The 21538-nt window shown below is 46.6% G+C and overlaps 2 protein-coding genes across 5 annotated transcripts in view; one reads left to right on the top strand and one right to left on the bottom strand.

Annotated features, from left to right (window-relative positions):
* The first annotated feature begins 931 nt into the window (after positions 1-931).
* On the top strand, positions 932-11957 carry LOC115173791 (uncharacterized protein KIAA0895). 4 transcript variants are annotated; one of them, XM_029732194.1, is made up of 7 exons: positions 932-1307; positions 2712-3468; positions 7586-7729; positions 8362-8494; positions 8927-9232; positions 9418-9515; positions 10292-11957. In XM_029732194.1, exons 2-7 carry the CDS (start codon positions 2728-2730, stop codon positions 10448-10450), a joined length of 1581 nt encoding a protein of 526 aa, XP_029588054.1. In that variant the 5' UTR covers positions 932-1307; positions 2712-2727; the 3' UTR covers positions 10451-11957. The 4 variants fall into 4 exon arrangements, with proteins under 4 accessions (XP_029588054.1, XP_029588052.1, XP_029588055.1 ...); XM_029732192.1 differs by having other exon boundaries at positions 933-1307; positions 2708-3468; XM_029732193.1 differs by lacking the exon at positions 932-1307 and adding an exon at positions 1840-2219.
* A 7200-nt stretch (positions 11958-19157) lies between these two features.
* The window catches only part of LOC115173790 (endonuclease/exonuclease/phosphatase family domain-containing protein 1), a 31466-nt gene continuing 29085 nt past the window's right edge, over positions 19158-21538 (bottom strand). Inside the window, exons 4-7 of the mRNA XM_029732191.1 lie at positions 20580-20702; positions 20265-20409; positions 19927-20121; positions 19158-19687 (exon numbers count right to left, since the gene is read on the bottom strand). Of these exons, the coding sequence (XP_029588051.1) occupies positions 19500-19687; positions 19927-20121; positions 20265-20409; positions 20580-20702 (651 nt within the window). The 3' untranslated portion in view covers positions 19158-19499. The remainder of the gene's footprint in view (positions 19688-19926; positions 20122-20264; positions 20410-20579; positions 20703-21538) is intronic.

Genomic DNA, 21538 nt, shown 5'->3' with positions numbered 1-21538 from the left:
AGACAGACACAGTACAGCCAATCAGATTCAAGTTTCACTCTCGCAATTCGATTCAAAGGGCTTTATTGGAATGGGAAACATATGTTTACATTGCCAAAGCAAGTGAAATAGATAATAAACTAGATAATAAAAGAAAGTGAAATAACAAAGTCTAGGTCCAACAGACTTCTAAACATCTTCTACCCCCAAGCCATAAGACTCTTGAACATCTAGTCAAATGGCTACCGAGACTATTTGCATTGCCCCCCCCATCCCCCCCTCCACACCACTGCCACTCTCTGTTGTCATCTATGCATAGTCACTTTAATAACTACCTACATGTACATACTACCTCAACTAGCCGGTGCCCCCGCACATTGACTCTGTACCAGCACCTCCCTGTATATTTTGTTATTTTTTTACTGCTGCTCTTTAATTACTTGTTACTTTAATCTCTTATCTCTTGTCCTTATTTTTTTTTAACTGCACTGTTGGTTAGGGGCTCGTAAGTTAGCATTTCACTGTAAGGTCTACACCTGTTGTATTCGGTGCATGTGACTAATACAACTTGATTTGATTTGAAATCAGAAATGAACAGTAAACATTACACACACACACACACACACACACAGTACATAGAGACAATTTAGAGCCGATGTCACATGTAGAGAAATATCTCTGAATCTGATCAGCTGCATAATAATAACCAAGTTGTGAATTTTTCTATATATATCTCTGGAATAGAACAGAATCGTTTGTCTGTCTGTCTGTGTCTGTCTTTTGTACTTTCTCTCAACCACACAAAGCCAATGGGACAGCTTAGTCAGCTGTATACTGGACATTCAAGGCCCTACCTTCAGCGATACATTAGTATAAACTATGTATAAACTATAATGACACAAAACATCTCATCTCTTATTTTTACTGAAAATAACAATCTCACAGAAGCACAATTGTTTCTGTGTGACGTTGCCCGGGCACCATGGAAACAGCTCGTACCTTGTGTCATTTCGTTCTTCAGTATCATAGCAGCTTCAGAACTACAGCGACACGACTGATGTCGGAGTGCTCAAAATAGGACATTCTCTGCTAGCTGGTTAGCTGCTGTTATCGTTAATTGACCATAGCCAGCTAGTCTTGTTCAGTTTGATCTAGCTAACTAGCGAGCTAGGTTAGGTTAGTGACAGTTGGCAAGCTTGTTAGCGAGCTGACGTTAATTGTTAGCTAGCTATAATAGCAAGCTACTTGTTTTTTGCGTGGAAGACGTTGTCAAGAGGTTGTCCGCAGAACAAAGTCTCAGAGGATGCTCAAATCAATAAACGTCACTGGTATGTATGCACTTTATCTGTGTATGCCTTGAATAGGCTTGAATATTTCCAACCTGGTGAGAACGCCAGCAACAACAGAAACACACTGAACTTCAAACAGATCAAATGTTTTATTACTTACTGTTATGTAGCTAAGCATACTTTATGATGATTTTAAAGTGTCTTCGTTATTAGGTTTATAACAGTTGTGCTGCATATATGCTCCATTTTCCTATCATTCTGCAAATGTTTTGACACTAAGTTATCATTAAAGGAATGTTTTTAGACAATTATAAAGCTGTCATAAAGTAGTTACATGCTTAATAATAATAATGCATTTTATTTTCAAGACACCCAACATCACGTTAAATTAAATCACACGTTCAAATAAATAACTATATAAAAGTACAGCCAAATTGTTAGAAAAGTCTAAATTTGCATTCTAACTTCCAGTAGCTCATTGTACTGCATTACTTGTCAGTACTATACTTCCTCAAAAATCTAAATGAAGCTATTTTGCAGTTCAGCACGACAATTATTTTGTAAAGAACTGCAAAAGACACCTGTTGTTGTAATAAAGCAGAAAACATTGACATGGTCAAAAGGGATATTTATCCATTGTTAATGTATTTGTTCCGTGACCAGCTACTGACTCCCTTATCTTTTGGAATGATTCAGCTTGGCAATGTTATCTGGAATGGTTTGTTTTCAAATCTGTTGTTGCCATGTGATCTGCTGAAGCCCTGAAGTGGTTGTGTTGTTAGTGCAGTGGTTGCATAACTTCCACATCAGCGCTCCTGTCTGAACAGAGTGGTTATACGGAGTGTGATGATGCTCCTGGTCATCCAGCCACCCCACTGGAGCTCAGGATACAAGGCTCTCCACAAGGGCTGCTACCCTGTCAGACTCTGGAGACATGATGGGAATAATTAGGTGACTAAGCCTACATCCTAACTGTGCTTTGTGCATAGAGAAATCAATGAAGCATAGTTGCTAGTCCCACTAAGGACTGCTGATACAATTGCTATAAAGCTGTAACTCAGAGTATGTCGGATATGTCCATTTGAGGTCTATGCACTGTGATTGTATGAAGGGGAGGAGGATAGTAGCAGCCTTTATTGCCTGAGGCTGAGTCAGTGTTGCACTGCAAGCCCAAACCGATGATATCACCTTCTGAGCTATTGAATAAACCTCTGTTAGGGTTCTCTGAACAACGCACGCACACATGACAGAATTCACATAAGTCTAGCTTTAGAGCTGAACTGGCTGCAGACTGAAGACACTCTGTGTCTTGTTCTGTAAGAGGATTATTCTATCTAGGTACTGTTCAGTGAGTGAGTGAGAGAATCTAAAATAAGTAAGCTGCTGCGTCAGCATTACTGACTCAACCCTCGGTCAGTCATCATCACTTGTTGTTTCAGAAAGGCTCCATTGGCCAGAGATGGAGCAGTCTAAGAAGTTCCTCCTTAGCTCGATTGTGCCGGTAGAGATGGAGATCTCTAAGAAGTACTCGAGCCCCACGGTGCCAGACAAGCGGCCTGTGAGCCCCACTCAGGTTTGCCTGGAGAAGCTGTCATCCAGCATCCTCAAGGACCTCTTCACCACGGGAACCAGCAGCTACAATGTACTCCTGCAGGCCGAGGAGGAGGAGAGACAGAGCCCCAAGCACTCCCCGTACCGCAGGCCCAAGAAGACTGTGAGATGTGCCTCTACAACCTGCAGGTTACATGACAGCCACCGCCGTCCGTCTGTATCTCCTCTGTTACTGTTGGGCCAGCAGGGCAGCGGAGACACCAGGCTCTCCTCCCACCACCATGTCTTCTCCTTCGCCTCAGGGGGCTTCCCCAGCGGGCCCAAGCCAGCCCACAGCATCAAGGTCCAGGGTAGCACCATGTGCCTGTCTCCCCGCCCTGTCTCCCGGCCCAGGAAAACCTGCTTCACCAGCTCACCCCGTACCAAGCTGCCCTCTCTGCAAAGAGGAGGGGTGATGCGGGAAGGGGAGAATGCCGGGGTCAAGAAGCTCTGCATCCTCACCGCCATCAAGCCGTCCAACGTGGAGAAGGAGAAGGTGAAGTTCTTCAAGTCGGACTTCAGCTACAATCCTCAGTTTGAGTACAGCAACCCCGTGTCTCCGCTGGTGCTGGCTCGCCACAACAACGCCTCCGACCGCTTTCTGACACAGGTGAGACCCATGTCAATTAATGAATAGCACTTTTCGGCCATTTTAAACCAGAAATCTACCTACACATCAGCTAACAGAGTGGAGAGGTGAGGAGTGAACTATCATGTCAATTACTGTCACAGGTAAGTGTAAGGCCAGGAACATGAGACAGGTTTTATACAACTATAGTCAGCAAAGGCAAGAGGTAGACTGAGCTGAAGTAAATCTGGCCACTCAGTGAAAGCCACGCAACCAGGTAGCAGACAAATCCTGTCAGACAAGATTGGATGGATTATTTGGGAAGAACTTTCTTTAAAACTCCAGCTTAGCACACCAGTCAGGAGATAGAAAGAGACACCAGTGCTCTCTCTGTCTGAGCTGTAGGGTTGAGGCAGAAAATATCTATCCACATTAGTATGTATCAAATGGATATCCACATTAGCCCTTATTCTGGGCTGATATCCAACAAGCTACTCTACCGACAGATCAATAGTTGAGTATGTTAAAAGTCATGTTGTGATTACCCCAACAAGAAAGACAAGAGAAATCAGACGCCTTAAAGGTTAATGGACACATGAATAGGAATGCACATCTTTGTACGATACATAAGTAGTTAGTGGAGCTACAAGAATGAATTGAGGGACAAATATGTTTCCAATAAAAGGCCCGAGGTTTATGCTTTAAAGTAATGAGTATTACTGTAAATCACAAGGTGTCACGACTTCCGCAGAAGTCGGTCCCTCTCCTTGTTCGGGCGGTGTTCGGCGGTCGACGTCACGACCTTCTAGCCATCACTGATCCATTTTTTATTTTCCATTGGGTTTTGTCTTGTCTTCCTTCACACCTGGTTCCAATCCCATCAATTACATGTTGTGTATTTAACCCTCTGTTTCCCCTCATGTATGTGATGTATGTATGTGATGTATGTGATGTGCTATTCAGTGTTGGTGTGCGATGGGTTTTGTACCCACTTTGTTATTTTGTACATTTTGGTTGTTTTGGAGTTTTATCAGCATTTATTAAACAACTCCGTTTATACCAAGTTCGTTCTCCTGCGCCTGACTTCCCTGCCACCAACACGCACCACTTACAGAATCTCCGACCACCTATGGAGTCAGCAGGAGATAGTACACCGGCCATGGAGGTGGAGGAGCGCGTCCAGGAGCATGCGGTAATGCTTTACCATCTGGGCGCCGCCTACGGATCGCGTTGTCCAGACAATGGACCGCTGGGAGAGACAGGGAGTTCTTCCAGCGCCTCCACCAGCACAGCCGGGGTCTCCCCTGAGCTCCCCTTTCCCACCTGAACCCAGTGGGATCCGTCTCTCCATGCCACAGGAGTACGACGGGAGGGCTCCGAACTGCCAGGGGATCCTCCTCCAACTAAACCTCTATCTGGCCACGGTCCACCCAGCTCCATCGGACCGTGAGAGGGTGTCCCCCCCCGTCTCGTGCCTCACCGGGAAAGTCCTGGAGTGGGCCAACGCCGTGTGGAGAGAGGGAGATGCGGTGTTGGACCATTTTGATGCGGTGTTGGACCATTTGCCCGAGGGCAGAGCGGCGGGTGAGAGCCTCTACCATCTGATGCAGGAGACGAGGAGTGCCCAGGAGTTCGCCCTGGAGTTTAGGACCCTGGCTGCTGGCGCGGGATGGAACAACAGGGCCCTGATCGACCACTTCCACTGCAGTCTGCGCGAGGACGTCCGTCGGGAGCTGGCCTGCAGAGACACCACCCTCACTTTCGACCAGCTGGTGGATCGTTCCATCCGGCTGGACAACCTGCTGGCTGCTCGCGGACGTCCAGATCGGGGTCTGGTGGTTCCATCCTCCCGCACCCCCTCTCCTATACCCATAGAGCTGGGAGGGAAGGTGCACAGGGAGACCGGAGGGGGTTTCCGCTCGTGCACAATCTGTGGCCGCAGAGGTCACACTGCTGGTCGGTGCTGGGTTGGTTCCTCTGGGAATCGAGGCAGCAGGCAGGGGGCTCTGGCATCACCCCAGGTGAGCTGGCACCATTCTCACCCAGAGTCCTCTGTTGCACATATGTTTGTGTCTGTCACTTTTCCTGAGTTTTCCCCGCATTCCCAGCATAAGGTGCTCGTAGATTCAGGCGCGGCTGGGAATTTCATTGATAGAGCGTTAGCTCATAGTTTAAGGACCCCTATTGTTCCCGTGGATGTGCCCTTCCCCGTTCGCGCCTTAGATAGTCAACCATTAGGGTCAGGGTTAATTTGGGAGGTCACCGCTCCTTTGGGCATGGTGACGCAGGGGGGGTCACACGGAGAAAATGTATTTTCCTTATTGACTCCTGCGTTTCCCGTGGTGCTGGGCCTACCCTGGTTAGCTTGTCATAACCCCACTGTTTCTTGGCAACGGAGGGCTCTCACGGGGTGGTCGCGAGAGGTGCTCAGGTAGGTGTTTAGGGATTTCTGTTGGTGCTACTACGGTGGAGAGTCCAGACCAGGTATCCACATGCGCATTCCCCCTGAATATGCCGATTTGGCTCGTCTTCCTTTACACCTGGTTCCAATCCCATCAATTACATGTTGTGTATTTAACCCTCTGTTTCCCCTCATGTCCTGTCGGAGATTGTTTTGTTTGTATGTGATGTGCTATTCAGTGTTGGTGTGCGATGGGTTTTGTACCCACTTTGTTATTTTGTACATTTTGGTTGTTTTGGAGTTTTAATCAGCATTTATTAAACAACTCCGTTTATACCAAGTCCGTCCTCCTGCACCTGACTTCCCTGCCACCAACACGCACCCCTTACACAAGGATTGTACTAGATAGGCCGCTGTCTAAATTATAGTTCAGTAGAATTAATAGTATATAGTCTGGTCTAGTGTTTTGAGTGGGGTTTGAACTTAGTAGCATCCCCTCAGGTGTTCTGTTGCATGCTAGCTACCTGGGTAACACTAGTATACTGATAGTAACATATGGCAGCCTCTTTAGTTGTGTGAAGACTACAGGAAATGCACTGTAAAGTGATCCTGTGGAGGACATTGCCGTTTGTGCTATCATTTCTTTCTTCCACTCCTGGCACTAGTCTTGTTTTACACACTCCCAGTGTGTACAACTGTGTGTCCATTCATTTTACTGATGTAGATTTAATGTAGAAAAGGACACCTTTTTTGTTACATACTCCATGATCAGAATGAACTGTTATTAAAATTAAGTAAACGATGAAACACAAATTAGGCTATCTGCCCTACTTTAGGAACTGATTGGCACTATGTGACATAAACAGGTAATTGTACTATTGCATAACAACTCCAGTTACTGTACATTTCACAGAACTGACTTGATTTCTGGTCTCTACTTGATCTCTGTGGCGTGTGTGCTGGGGCGAGAGAGAGGATCATCTCTACTGACCTGTGGAGAGTAGGGACTGTCTATTAGGCCTAGTCCACAGCCCTGAACACACTCTAGAGAGAATGGAGAAAGCACTGACCTGTTCTGCCCTGACCTGGCTACTGGACAAAACAACTCCAAGTGCTACTCCCAATAGGGAGCTATTTATATAGCTCAGGGATGGGCAACTGGCAGCCCGCGGGTTCCTGCTCAAGGTGCAAATTCAAAATTTGGTTGTGCATCAACAGTTTTTCTATTGTTATGTCAGTCACTTAATTAGCCCATGTCAGCAAAACATTTGTCGATTGTTAAGTTATTCTAGCGGTCTGCTATCTAAATGTGAAGTAATCAAGGGCAAATTAAAGCCCTATGGCAAAATGTGTAGAATTGTAGGAAATTAACTGTAAAACTGCTCATTTTCTCTACACCCGATGGCAAAATGTGTGGAATTGCACAAAATTAACTCTAAAACTTGGGGGCAACTGTGGCCCCTCATGATGAGTTCAGATTTTTGGAGTCCCCAACCCCCATTAAAGTTGCCCATCCCTGATATAGCCTAATTATAAGGAGCTGTTTTCTATGCAGTATATCCCTTCAAACAAATCAACTAAAGGATGAGACAAGTTCTTGTTATTTCCCTCAATATTATCTGAACACAAGTTGCACTCAAGAATGGAATCGAGCCTTTATAGCTGTATCCTTACCAAGATAATACCGTAGTCCATCATTAGGTTTGAGCATAATGTTGTCTGTTAGTTGACGGCATGTCATTGTGTTTCTCCCTACAGGCGGTGCGTATCATGGAGTTGGCCCTCCAGAAGTATGGCAACTATGAGAAGTTTGAGCAGGCCACAGGGGGCACCTTGCTCACCAAGGGCCGGATCTGGTACCTGGTCAAGAAGTACATGGAAAAGGAGGGCTGTATTGGGGAGGTGAGAGAGCGTCTTGAGTAATCTGATCCTAGATCTGTGGTCAAGGGCAACTTTTACCTGGAGAAAGGTAGAAGGTACCCCTTACCACAGATCCTGGGTCAGCTATGTTTTAATCATCTAATGGCTATGCCAGAGAGCAGTTCCCAGGTACACCTGGGTATAAAAGAACAGCCACACAGATACAGGAGAAGGCTGACATCCCCGCGGTGACAGGTAGCTTGTACAAGGTTTCCGTTTCCCTGAGCACATCCTCCTGAGCCTCTGTTGGCCCTTTCGTTTTTGCTGAATAATAACCTCTGACATGTTCTGAGCCATGAAGGTCATCGAGAATACAGGAAACAGCCAGAATAAAGTACCAGGCTGCCAAGACGGGCTGGTTCGTCATGTTCCTCCTAAATCGCCCAAAAGAAAATCACTATAATTAACTTTCTGCACACCCCAATCAGAACAATTCCCTCATATGACGCAACCACCACACAGTCCGCTCCCCACATAGTAACCCCATATCCTGCTTTGGTACCGTGGCGCTTATTAAGGTACACATTCCTTAACCACATATCTCTCTGTGGTGTCTTTGCCAGATAGTGCTCCGTATAAAGTGTCTCAACATCACTCCCTCTGTCTGTTGTCAGATAGTGGTCAATGTGACAGACGATCTCCTCTCCAGAGCGTCCATGACGGTGGTGAACAGCCGGCCCACTCTGACCATCAACATTGCCACAGCCCGGGAACACTGGCTGGAGGGCATGCTACGACATGAGATCAGTGGGTAGTATAACTCCATTATACCTCTGTCATGCTTAGTTTTGTCAACAGGTGCACAAATCCCTGTGTTTTTCCAGTATTACAGCCACACAGTAATGTCTTTCAAGGGTCTTTCGATGCACACAGTTTCTCCTGGATCACGGCGAATGGGTCAGGAGTGTTAGGTTCAAAACATGTCTTGGTTCATAAGAAGCACATCCGCAACCACAGCACATTTAAATGAACACAATCATTACTCATGGTACTGGACCACTCAATACTGAACTTGCTGTGTGCTGCCTCGGCCCACTAGTCTGCTCTGCTGTACTCAGCAGCACAGTTATTTTGTCTAGGATGAGGTCAGCTTCCAAGTACATTGTCAATGGGTCTCTTCACCCTGTTGGTGCAATATAGCCACTGTGGTCATTTCCTGTGTCTGTGCCCTCTCCCCAGGCACACACTACTTCCGGGGCATCAACAACGCCCAGCAGCCGTGGAGCAGCGGAGTCGGCAGGAAAAAGCACAACCTCCGACCTTTGAACCCTACTGAGGAGGGGCTGGCCAGCATCCACTCTGTCCTGTTCCGTAAGGACCCTACCCTGTGGAGGGCCTCCTTGCTCTACTACACTGTGTACCAGGCCAGCCGCATGTCCTTCTCTCAGCTGTTCCACAGCCTGGGACGCTTCGTCCAGGACCCCAACACACGCTGGGACTACTGTGTACGAGCCAAGAGGGGGCAGACCGACACCGCACAGCCTGGTAACTAACACAGACACAACCGTTTGTTCCCACGCCCATACATAGGCATGCCTGCATGCAGGCACACACCTATCTCTTGCTTTAGCCATTTATCCTACTGGAGTCAGCATGAGTTATGATGTAATGAACTTGGGCTGTTTCAGTACGTACTGATGTCATCTTGATGGGCTTGTTGTATATTTCAGGCTGTTTCAGGAAGGACCAGGTGTACCTGGACGGCATCCTGAAGATCCTAAGACACAGAGAGAGGATTAACTTCCAGCTGCTCATGTCCCTGGGGAAGGTGTGTAACGGGGTCTGTTTAATGTGTCAGACTAGAACCCGTAGACATAGCAAGAGTAGGTTTATCAGGAGGCTGCCTAACCGGCTAACAAGGTAACCAATTCTTATTCTATGGTCTGCATCCTAAGCCTTTTTGTGCATAATGATTATTTTTCAAAGGGTTTGCATTACACTGCAGACAGGAGACACAAAGGCAATATGTTGGATGTGTTTGACTGCACAGCTTTCATGTTATTCTCCTCTCTTCCTCTCTCCTTCGCCATAACAACAATGCTTATTTGCACATGAAATTGAATGAGATGCCAGGTTGAATAAGCTTATGTAACTACAGCTGTATGAGAGAGCAGAGCAGACCATGTTATTCTGCCTGAGAAGAAGAATGACTTCAGGCATAGAGAGGGAACACATGACTCACAATGTGTTTCACACAGATGGGCTTCCAGTGTTACTGCTGTCTGTCCTCCTAGGCTTATCTGTACAGCACAGGTTGCCAACCCTCCTGGAGAGCCACTTGGTATGCAGGCTTTTGTTCCTGCCCTGCTCGAACACATCAATGAGCTGCTCATCAGGGCAGTTCCAGGTGTGTTAGAGTAAGACTGGAACAAAAGCCTGCCAGGAGGAGGGTTGGCCAGTGGCACTCCCTGCTTAATAGAAACCTTATTTTATTAAATTAGCACAAATTCCATCTTGATTGTTTCTGTCTGTTTTATTTGGCTTGTTCTAAAATACATTAGCATGATTTCCATCTTGATTGTTCCTGTCTGCCTGCCTGCCCAGGTGTCGTACGAGGATGTGGATCGTCTGAAAGGCCTGGCGCTGATGGAGCATGTGAGGATACCTCACTTCCTGCAGGACACGGCGTGCTATGCTGAACAGCTGGAGAAGATTATGGAGGTCAACCAGCTGACTGACGAAGAGCTCAGGGTGCTCATCTGAGACATGGAGGAGTAGAGGGCCTGCTCACTCAGTTACTCCAACACATAGCTTGTACAGGTTAACAGCAACCTGACCAAGATCCATTTGGGATTGAAACGTTATGTATATAACCAAGGCATAGAGGTTGTTATGAGGTATGTGTTGGTGTAAGTGAAAGTGCGGGTCTTTCTGGCTCGGTGCCCCATGAGAAGTGACGATACGCTCCTCATCTGAGCATGCCCAGAAAGAGGTGACCCCTGACCCTCCAGCACACCTTACCTCCACCGAGCTACTGAGCTACCGAAACCTCATTAAAGTCAGTGGCATCATTCACAGTGACATTCCTGCATCTCTCACCATCAGTACCATCCCCAACAGGCAAAATTGCATGTGATGTCATGATGTCATTTCCTGGTTGTAACTGGCTTTCCACCACATATGGTAGCTGTGTGACGTGACATGACTTGTGCAGCGTACTGTATTGTATGTAGGGTTTCTCTCTCCATCTCTCCATTTCTATATGCACCCCAAAGCCAAGTGTACTTCTATTTTCAACCTCCTGTTCCAGAGACTAAGGGGTTCCTATACTAATGTTTCTAAAACAGAGTTTTACCATACTGGTTGGTTGCTGTTGTTATAGTTGATGTTCAGGTAATGACCCATGAACCAGAGAGTGTGTGTTCGTCAGGGTCGGGCTGCAGTGAGAGACGGCTATGGTCTCATAAAAGCACAACATTGACTCATGATGTGCCAGGTCACAGTGGAGGAAGGCATGTGGAAGAGGCAACCTAACGAAGCACAAGACGGCAGCATAGTGCTGAGATAGTAGGATTGGGACACCATAGAAATGCAATGTGAATCATATGTATTTGTGCCCTGTTGACATATCCTGCAAGAGGTTACCTTGGCGCAGCAATCCCTCCAAAACACCCACTTTCTTACGATTTGCACTTTTCTCTCCAGCGTTGAACTGCTTTGTTTCTGGCAGTTTCCTTAGAGATAACCTTATAACCTTACACTGATGAACTCTCCTTCCTGCATTTTAAAACTAACCAATAGGCCTAGTGTTTTTAAAGGCACGGTGTAACAGTAATATTGTACTGTAATGTTTTTCTCCTTTTTGTCAAACATGATTGACAGGTTGTTGATGTTCTGGCTTTTGGTACCTGTTTTGAGAACTGAACACTGTGATATTTGATAAATATTGTTCTATTGACACTTTCAACTAGCCTGGTCCTAGATCAGTTTGTGCTCTCTTGCCAATAGTTATTAACAATGACCATAGGAGTTGGCAGGATAGCACAAACTGATCTGGGACCAGGATAACTTTGACCTGATGTAGGTAGCATGTTTGCTGCCGCTACTTCACCACAAATGGCCCTGGATATGATCCAACTGTATGATGATCACTAGTGTTTAGAAGTGACATTGCGCTATGTATTGTACTGTAACTGTAGTGTATTTTAATGCCTCCTGATGGTCACTGAAGCCCTGGAAATCCCTAATAAAGCGGATCCATCACCTTGGAGACTTGGCTTTGTGTCTCTGTTCTTAATCTGGGGCCAGATGTGTTGAAGTCGCCTTGTCCCATTCATTCATCTCAGGTTTCACTGTGAAACTGGACTCCATTAGGGCTCCATGTTGAAAGGCACCTACAAGCACTGACATGCTGGACAATTGGCCTCTGTCCACACGGAGACGACCCACAAGAATAGGGCCTCTTATCCTGGGCGTCCACTCTGCTCCAGTTAAGTTTTCATTTTGTTAGGGCGTGAAGTATATTTTACATGGCTTGGAAGCCAACCATAAATATTTCACAGAGACATTTTGTTTTAGAGGCTTGTTTGGTCGAAGTGGGTTAGATGTTTATAGGACAGGGGTGACAGCTGAAGTGTGGGTGGGCTGAAGGAGGGGAGGCCTCTGCAGTACACATTTTACACCACTAGAGGACCGTCACATCTACTACTTTCTCCACAACTCCATAAGGGAGAGCTATGATTTGACTGATATGTGAAGAATTACTTAAAAACGGAATAAAGCGTAAACTTAACCCCCAACATCATGTCAATGATGAAAGTAGAATCATGAATATTACAAAAGGAGCTTTTTACTTTGAACACATTCAATCCTAATGTGACCGCCAGTATTGAGCAATAGTAACCATAGTCTTACTGAGGATATGATTGTATATATGTCATCACAGACCAAAGGTTATCTCTGAACTTCCTCAACCTGCAATACATGATGCTGACAGTGACATAACCATAGAAATAGAGGAAGTACAGTTCACTCAGACGTGCCACTGAAAGAAGAACTTGGCTGAACTGAAACAGATCAGCTGTCGCAAGAGCAGAACTCCAGACTTTCCAGACCCACTTATCTTCAGGATGTGAACGCTTCCAAATAGATCTCAGAGACTAATAATCCTTATTTTCACATTACTCATCTGGTTGGAATGCCAGGTCTACCTTTTTAGGAGACTGATAAAGAATACTCTTCAATGTCTGCCCACATGAAAAGATACTTAACTTTACTACAGAATACTACAGTACTTACTATAAAATTATATCGTAAACTGTAGAATACTATACTACACACTATAGTATCCCTCGATCATGTGTAGGACGTACTATAGAATGTTGTAATATATTGTTAAATACTATAGTAAATACTAAAGTATTATCTGCAAAAAAACACTGTAGTAAATAGTACCATATCGCAAACTGAGCCACCATTCATCAACCCGTACGGCATGACGAGGTACTCATAATGCCCTAAGGTGGTTCCACTCGTCTCCCTCCCAGATACGCACCAGGTTATACGCACTCCTGAGATCCAGTTTAGTGAAGAAGCGCGCCCCATGCATTGACTCAATCGCCGTGGCGATAAGATGTAGCAGGTAACTGTACCTCACCGTGATTTGATTGAGACCTCGATAGTCAATGCACGGGCGCAGACCTCCATCCTTCTTCTTCACAAAAAAGAAACAAACAGGTACAAACAGGTGGTCAACAGAAGACTCTAGATGAGTGTGGTGCAGACTCACCTGGGGTGACGCCAGAGAGCCCTGCCTGTTGCCTCGACTCCCAGAGGAACCAACACGGCACCGACCGGCATTGTGCCCTCTGCGGCCACAGATGGTGCACGTGATGGCCCCTCCTCCAGCCTCCCTATGCGCAGCCCCTCCCAACTCCATGGGCACCAGAGCGGGGGTGCTGGAAGATGGAACTGACAGAGCCCCCTCTGGACGTCTGTGGGTGACCAGCAGGTTATCCAACCGGATGGACAAATCCACCAGTTGGTCAAAGGTGATGGTGGCATCCCTGCAGGCCAGCTCACGTCGGACGTCCTTGAGCAGGCTGCATCGGTAGTGGTCGATGAGGGCCCTGTCGTTCCAGCCTGCTCCGGTGGCCAAGGTCCGGAATTCCAGGGCGAACTCCTGGGCGCTCCTCGTCCCCTGCCTCAAATGGAAGAGCCAGATGGCCCAGAAGTGGCGGGTGAACACCTCGAAGTGGTCCAACGCCGCGTCTCCTTCTCCACACACGGCGTTTGCCCACTCCAGAGCTCTCCCCGAGAGGCATGAGACGAGGGCGGACACTCTCTACCTTCCCGAGGGAGCTGGGTGAACGGTGGCCAGGTAGAGGTCCAGTTTTAAAAGGAAACCCCGGCACTGTGCTGCCATCCCATCATACTCCTTGGGAAGGGAGAGACGCATCCCACTGGGACTGGCTCTGGACGGGACGAGTAGAGGTAACCCCGGTTGCGCTGGTCGAGGCACTGGAGAGACTTCCTGTCTCTCCCAGCGGTCCATGGTCTGGACAACGTGATCCATCATGGCACCAAGATGATGTAACATTGCAGAGTGTTCCAGGATGCTCTCCTCGACTCCTCTAACCAGGGTACCTGCTCCTGCTGACTCCATGGTGGTGTAAAATTCTGTTAAGGGTGTGTACTGGAGGCGAAGTCAGGTGCAGGAGAGCAGAGCGTAGTGAACAGGTGCACTTTTTATTCCGGTCCAACGAAAGCACAAAAGTACATAAATGTGCCAAAACACGGAACATAGACAAACGTATGGCACGTAACAATACCCACATAACATAAATACAATTTCACACAAAGACATGGAGGGGAAAAGAGGACTCAATACATGCAGTGTGATTAGGGAATGAAAACCAGGTGTGTATGGAACAAGACAAAACAAATGGAAATATGAAAAATGGAGCAGCGATGGCTAGAAAGCCGGTGACGTCGATCTCCGAACGCCGCCCAAACAAGGAAAGGAGCCGACTTCGGCGGAAGTCATGACAGAGTCAGAAGTTTACATACACTCAATTAGTATTTGGTAGCATTGCATTTAAATTTTTTAACTTGGGTCAACGTTTCGGGTAGCCTTCCACCAGCTTCCCACAATAAGTTGTGGGAATTTTGGCCCATTCCTCCTGACAGAGCTGGTGTAACTGAGTCAGGTTTGTAGGCCTCCTTGCTCGCACATGCTTTTTCAGTTCTGCCCACACATTTTCTATAGGATTGAGGTCAGGGCTTTGTGATGGCCACTCCAATACCTTGACTTTGTTGTCCTTAAGCCATTTTGCCACAACTTTGGAATTCCATCTATTTTGCAAAGGGCACCAGCCCCTGCTGAAGCAAAGCACCCCCACAACATGACGCTGCCACCCCGTGCTTCACGGTTGGGATGGTGTTCTTCGGCTTGCAAGCCTCCCCCTTTTTCCTCCAAATATAAAGATGGTCATTATGGCCAAACAGTTATATTTTTGTTTCATCAGACCAGAGGACATTTCTCCAAAAAGTATGATCTTTGTCCCCACGTGCAGTTGCAAACCGTAGTCTGGCTTTTTTATTGTGGTTTTGGAGCAGCGGCTTCTTCTTTGCTTAGCGGCCTTTCAGGTTATGTCAATATAGGACTCGTTTTACTGTCGATATAGATAGTTTTGTACCTGTTTCATCCAGCATCTTCACAAGGTCCTTTGCTGTTGTTTTGGGATTGATTTGCACTTTTCGGACCTAAGTACGTTCATCTCTATGAGACAGAACGCATTTCCTTCCTGAGCGGTATGACGGCTGCATGGTCCCATGGTGTTTATACTTGCCAACTATTGTTTGTACAGATGAACGTGATACCTTCAGGCATTTGGAAATTGCTCCCAAGGATGAACCAGACATGTGGAGGTCTACAATTTTTTTCCTGAGGTCTTGGCTGATTTCTTTTGATTTTCCCATGAATTATGATACAGTGAATTATAAGTTAAATAATCTGTCTGTAAACAATTGTTGGAAAATTACTTGTCATGCACAGAGTAAATGTCCTAACCGACTTGCCAAAACTATAGTTTGTTAACAAGAAATTTGTGGAGTGGTTGAAAAACGAGTTTTAATGACTCCAACCTAAGTGTATGGCAACTTCTGACTTCAACTGTAGTTATTTTTCAAGAGGATTGCTTCATTTAGCGTAGCACTTTCTTGTAGCATCTTTTACAGCTCCACCCACAGAAAGCTACTTCCACTACCTGGTAACTGTTACAAGGGCAAACATATTTCATATTTGAGATTCTTCCAAGTAGCCACCCTTTGCCTTGATGGCAGCTTTGCACACTCTTGGCATTCGCTCAACCAGCTTCATGAGGTAATCACCTGGAATGCATTTCAATTAACAGGTGTGCCTTGTTAAAAGTTAATTTGTGGAATTCATTTTCTTCTTATTGCATTTGAGGCAATCATTTGCGTTGTGACAAGGTAGGGGTGGTATACAGTAGGTAGCCTTATTTGGTAAAAGACCAAGTCCATATTATGGCAAGAACAGCTCAAATAAGCAAAGAAAAACAACAGTCCATCATTACTTTAATACATGAAGGTCAGTCAATCCGGAACATTTAAACAACTTTGAAACTTTCAAGTGTAGTCGCAAAAACCATCAAGCGCTATGATGAAACTGGCTCTCATGAGGACTGCCACAGGAAAGGAAGACCCAGAACTACCTCTGCTGCAGAGGATAAGTTCATTAGAGTTACCAGCCTCAGATTGCAGCCCAAATAAATGCTTCACAGAGTTCAAGTAACAGACACATCTCAACATCAACTGTTCAGAGGAGACTGCGTGAATCAGGCCTTCATGGTTGAATTGCTGCAAAGAAACCACTACTAAAGGACATGAATAAGAAGAAGAAACTTGCTTGGGCCAAGAAACACGAGCAACGGACATTAGACCGGTGGAAATATGTCATTTGGTCTGATGAGTCCAAATATAAGATCAGTGTCTTTCTGAGACGCAGAGTAGGTGAACGGATGATGGAGGTGGTGTGATGGTGCTTTGCTGGTGACAATGTCAGTGATTTATTTAGAAGTCAAGGCACACTTAACCAGCATAGCTACCAGAGCATTCTGCAGCGATACGCCATCCCATCTGGTCTGCGCTGTGGGACTATCATTTGTTTTTCAACAGGACAATGACCCAACACACCTCCAGGCTGTGTAAGGGCTATTTGACCAATAAGAAGAGTGATGGAGTGCTGCATCAGATGACCTGGCCTCCGATTGAGATGGTTTGGGATGAGTTGGACCGCAGAGTGAAGGAAAAGCAGCTAACAAGTGCTCAGCATATGTGGGAACTCCTTCAAGATTGTTGGAAAAGCGTTCCAGTTGAAGCTGGTGGAGAGAATGCCATGAGTGTGCAAAGCTGTCATGGCAAAGGGTGGCTACTTTGTAGAATCTAAAATATATTTTGATTTGTTTAACACTTTTTTAGTTACTATATGATTCCATGTGTCATTTCATAGTTTGGATGTCTTCACTATTATTCTACAACGTAGAAAATAGTAAAAATAAAGAAAAACCCTTGAATGAGTAGGTGTATCTAAACTTTTGACTGGTACTAAATTAAAATGGTAAAACAGTATGTAAACATTAAAGTGACCAGTGATTCCATGTCTCTGTACATAGGGCAGCATCATCTTAGGTGCAGGGTTGAGTCACCGGGTGGTAGCCAGCTACTTACATTGACTACGTTCAGGGCAGGGTACTGGGTGGAGGCCAGCTACTGACGTTGACTAAGTTCAGGGCAGGGTACTGGGTGGTAGCCAGCTACTGACATTGACTAAGTTCAGGGCAGGGTACTGGGTGGTAGCCAGCTACTGACATTGACTAAGTTCAGGGCAGGGTACTGGGTGGAGGCCAGCTACTGACATTGGCTACGTTCAGGGCAGGGTACTGGGTGGAGGCCAGCTACTGACATTGACTACGTTCAGGGCAGGGTACTGGGTGGTAGCCAGCTACTGACATTGACTAAGTTCAGGGCAGGGTACTGGGTGGAGGCCAGCTAGTGACATTGACTAAGTTCAGGGCAGGGTACTGGGTGGTAGCGAGCTACTGACATTGACTACGTTCAGGGCAGGGTACTGGGTGGAGGCCAGCTACTGACATTGACTAAGTTCAGGGCAGGGTACTGGGTGGAGGCCAGCTACTGACATTGGCTACGTTCAGGGCAGGGTACTGGGTGGTAGCCAGCTACTGACATTGACAAAGTTCAGGGCAGGGTACTGGGTGGAGGCCAGCTACTGACATTGGCTACGTTCAGGGCAGGGTACTGGGTGGTAGCCAGCTACTGACATTGGCTACGTTCAGGGCAGGGTACTGGGTGGTAGCCAGCTACTGACATTGACTAAGTTCAGGGCAGGGTACTGGGTGGTAGCCAGCTACTGACATTGACTAAGTTCAGGGCAGGGTACTGGGTGAAGGCCAGCTAGTGACATTGACTAAGTTCAGGGCAGGGTACTGGGTGGTAGCCAGCTACTGACATTGACTAAGTTCAGGGCAGGGTACTGGGTGGAGGCCAGCTAGTGATGGCTATTTAAGATAGCTGTTTTTCAGTCTCACCTTGATGCACTGGTCCACCTTCGGGATGGTAGCGGGGTGAAGAGCCCATGGCTCAGGTGGTTGATGTCCTTGATGATCTTTTTGGCCTTCCTGCGACATCGGGTGCTGTGGGTGTCCTGGAGGGCAGGCAGTGCACCTGGTGATGCGTTGTGCAGACTGCACCGCCCTCTGGAGAGCCCTGCGGTTGCGGGTGGTGCAGTCGCCGTACCAGGAAGTGATATAGCCTGACAGGATGCTGTCAATGGTGCATCTGTAACATTTTGTGAGGTACTTACCCAGAAAGACTCACAGCTGTAATCGCTGCCAAAGGTGAGTCTAACATGTATTGACTCAAGAGTTCAACCCCCTACGTAATTAAGATATTAGGGTTTTATTTTTCATTTAAAAAGAAAACAGTATATTGTGTAATTGACAAGGCACTGCACACAGTAGTTCAGAGTTGTTTGTGTGTGTACACATACTGTATGCTATTTTCATCTGATCAGACAGTATGTTGAAAGGAGCTAGTAATTGGTTGCTGGGCTCCATGCCAATTTTCCTCGTTTCCTCGTTTCCTCACTTCCAAACACACACACGCCCACTTACACAATTTAATAGAACAGATTTAAATGGCTTCAACAGCTAAGCTCCAACCTCTCCCACTTCACTCACCGACTTAAATGTACCAGTATTACTGTGCAGCAGTGTGCAAGCTATAAGCTACAGCCACTTGAGGTAGGTCACAGGCACAAGTACAACAGAATCATGTGAAATTCACATGAGTTGTTTTTGCTTGTATCATATTGAACAAGGTAGGACTCCAGTGGTTGTATCTCATAAGATCAGTCGACTGGACACACAGGGAATGTCTATTCATTTCCTTTTATTTCATATACATATTAAAAATGTTTTTGGCACACTCATGTCTGTCTATAACATACACACACACACACACACACACCTCTTAAATTATTTACTCCAAAACAATTTCATGGTAGTCTCTACTGTACATTGATAAAGGAAACTAAAAAGGCAATCTCGGTGCTTCAATTCACATTCGTCAGGTAAATCCACCCTTTGCTCCACTGCAAAAACCAGACCAAAGTAGGATCCAGTCCAGAGCAAAGTCAGGTCAGTTTGACATGTCATGATGCCACAATCTCCCTCCACAACGGCCACATCTGTATGTCCGTGGCGACCGCGAGTCACCGTTCGTGTTTCGACATACTTTCTCCTCTCTCTACCACGGCAACTCTGTTTCTCAGCTCCTTCAGCGCCCCGTCCACAAAGAACTCGGCCATGACGGGACAATGGTCGGACGCCACCCCGCCCCAGGACCAGTTGTCAGGTATCCAGGGGTTGGTCAGGCCCTCCCGCACCACCACACAGTGACCTGCAGGGGGCAGTACATACATGGAGATACATACAGGTCAGAGGTTAAACATTCAGATCAAATTCCTGGTGGCACTCAAACCACTCCATAGCCAAGCTCATCACAGTAACAGACATGCAAATCGAGCATTCATGTGCCAATGGTTAGATTGGTATCTTATTGCAGTGGGCATAACTAGAAGGGTAAGAATGCTACATATTCTGACACACACAGTTACATCTGTAGACAGACAGACGGACCTGCGTAGATCTTCTTCAGTGACTTGCTGACCCAGATGTTGTCCAGACAGAGGGAGCCCTGGGGGGAGCGGGTGCTGATGTTAGTGAACATGTTGGGGGGCACCAGGGGGCTCAGCCGCTCCTTCCTCAGCTGGTCCAGCTCACTGCTCTGGGGGGAAACGCCAAAGTCCCCCAACATCACCAGGCCCTTCTGAACTGTCACACAGAAACCACAGATGGACATTAGCCATGTAGCAACGTCAAATAACCCACTGAGGAAGATAAAGTGGGTAAGAATACTGGAAGAGAAAGAGGACATAAGTTTTGAAAAGACAATAGAGTGACCTTTAGCTACTGACCTTTCAGTGCATTCTGGATACTAGAGGTCAGTCTGTGGGCCTTGACCTCCTCAGAGTGGTGGTTCCTAACATTGGACTCCTCAGCCCCAGACACGGCCGGAGCTCTCATGTGGACATTGACCATCGTCAGCTCAGATGATCCAATCTAGTCACATATTAACCATTAACATAATGTTAGTCTCTCCGGCAGGACATTATATGGTTATAATGGCATTGATAGGGGCAATAAAATGAGTCATGCGTTCTGTTACAGTCATTTTATGATCATCATCATAGGGAGAGCCCACCAAACACACACACTCCCTGTTGACTTACAGAAAAGTGGGCAAGATACGGCCGTGCGCGTTTCCCGTTGCCAACAGGACTCTCCAGGACGGAAGCATCTTTCAAGTCAATCCCAGAAGAGCTGTCCCACAGGAACCCAGAATAACTGACTCCCTGGTGGAACAGAGGACAGACAGCAGTGAAGTAAGAAGACTAGTCAAACTTCCAGAAAACCCTTGAACCAGAATTGGAGTCAACTCAGTTTTCAGTGAAGTTCCCAAAGCCTGAGCTCAGTCTCTATATCACTAAAGCCTGATCTATCCTCTCTAAATATAGAGGGCCTGGGGATGTCTGGCCTGTATACTGTAGATGAAGGCATGGCTGTATCTTCAGTCCTCTCTGTTAGTTAAATGAGATCTCTCTCACCTAGGGAAGTATAAACCTCTCTGAGTTCTGGTGGGTCTGCCCCTGGGGCAGGAGGGGATCATGTGCTGAGGTAACAAGGGGGGATTAACAGGAGGGTGAGACACGATCAGCATCACAGAGAGAGAGAGAGACAGAGAGACAGCGAGACAGCGAGACAGAGAGACAGAGAGACAGCGAGAGACAGACAGCGAGAGACAGACAGCGAGAGACAGACAGCGAGAGACAGACAGCGAGAGACAGACAGCGAGAGACAGACAGACACAGAGAGACAGACAGACACAGAGAGACAGACAGACACAGAGAGACAGACAGCGAGAGAGAGACAGACAGCGAGAGAGAGACAGACAGCGAGAGAGAGACAGACAGCGAGAGAGAGACAGACAGCGAGAGAGAGACAGACAGCGAGAGAGAGACAGACAGCGAGAGAGAGACAGAGAGATACAGACAGAGAGAAAGACAGACAGAAACAAACAGACAGACAGAAACAAACAAAGACAGAAACAAACAAAGACAGAAACAGACAGACAGAAACAGACAGACAGAAACAGACAGACAGAAACAGACAGACAGACAGAAACAGACAG

This window comes from Salmo trutta, chromosome 34 (assembly GCF_901001165.1).
Source record: "Salmo trutta chromosome 34, fSalTru1.1, whole genome shotgun sequence".
In the NCBI taxonomy this organism is placed as follows: domain Eukaryota; kingdom Metazoa; phylum Chordata; class Actinopteri; order Salmoniformes; family Salmonidae; genus Salmo; species Salmo trutta.
Note: the sequence above shows the minus strand (reverse complement) of the source record. Positions and strands in the feature narration are given on the sequence as shown.

Coding starts and splice junctions, on each gene's coding strand:
- LOC115173791 (XM_029732192.1), top strand. CDS start 1,283: ATGCTCAAATCAATAAACGTCACTG. Junction 7,730..8,361: donor AGGAGGGCTGTATTGGGGAG/GTGAGAGAGCGT, acceptor GTCTGTTGTCAG/ATAGTGGTCAATGTGACAGA. Junction 9,516..10,291: donor TGCTCATGTCCCTGGGGAAG/GTGTGTAACGGG, acceptor CTGCCTGCCCAG/GTGTCGTACGAGGATGTGGA.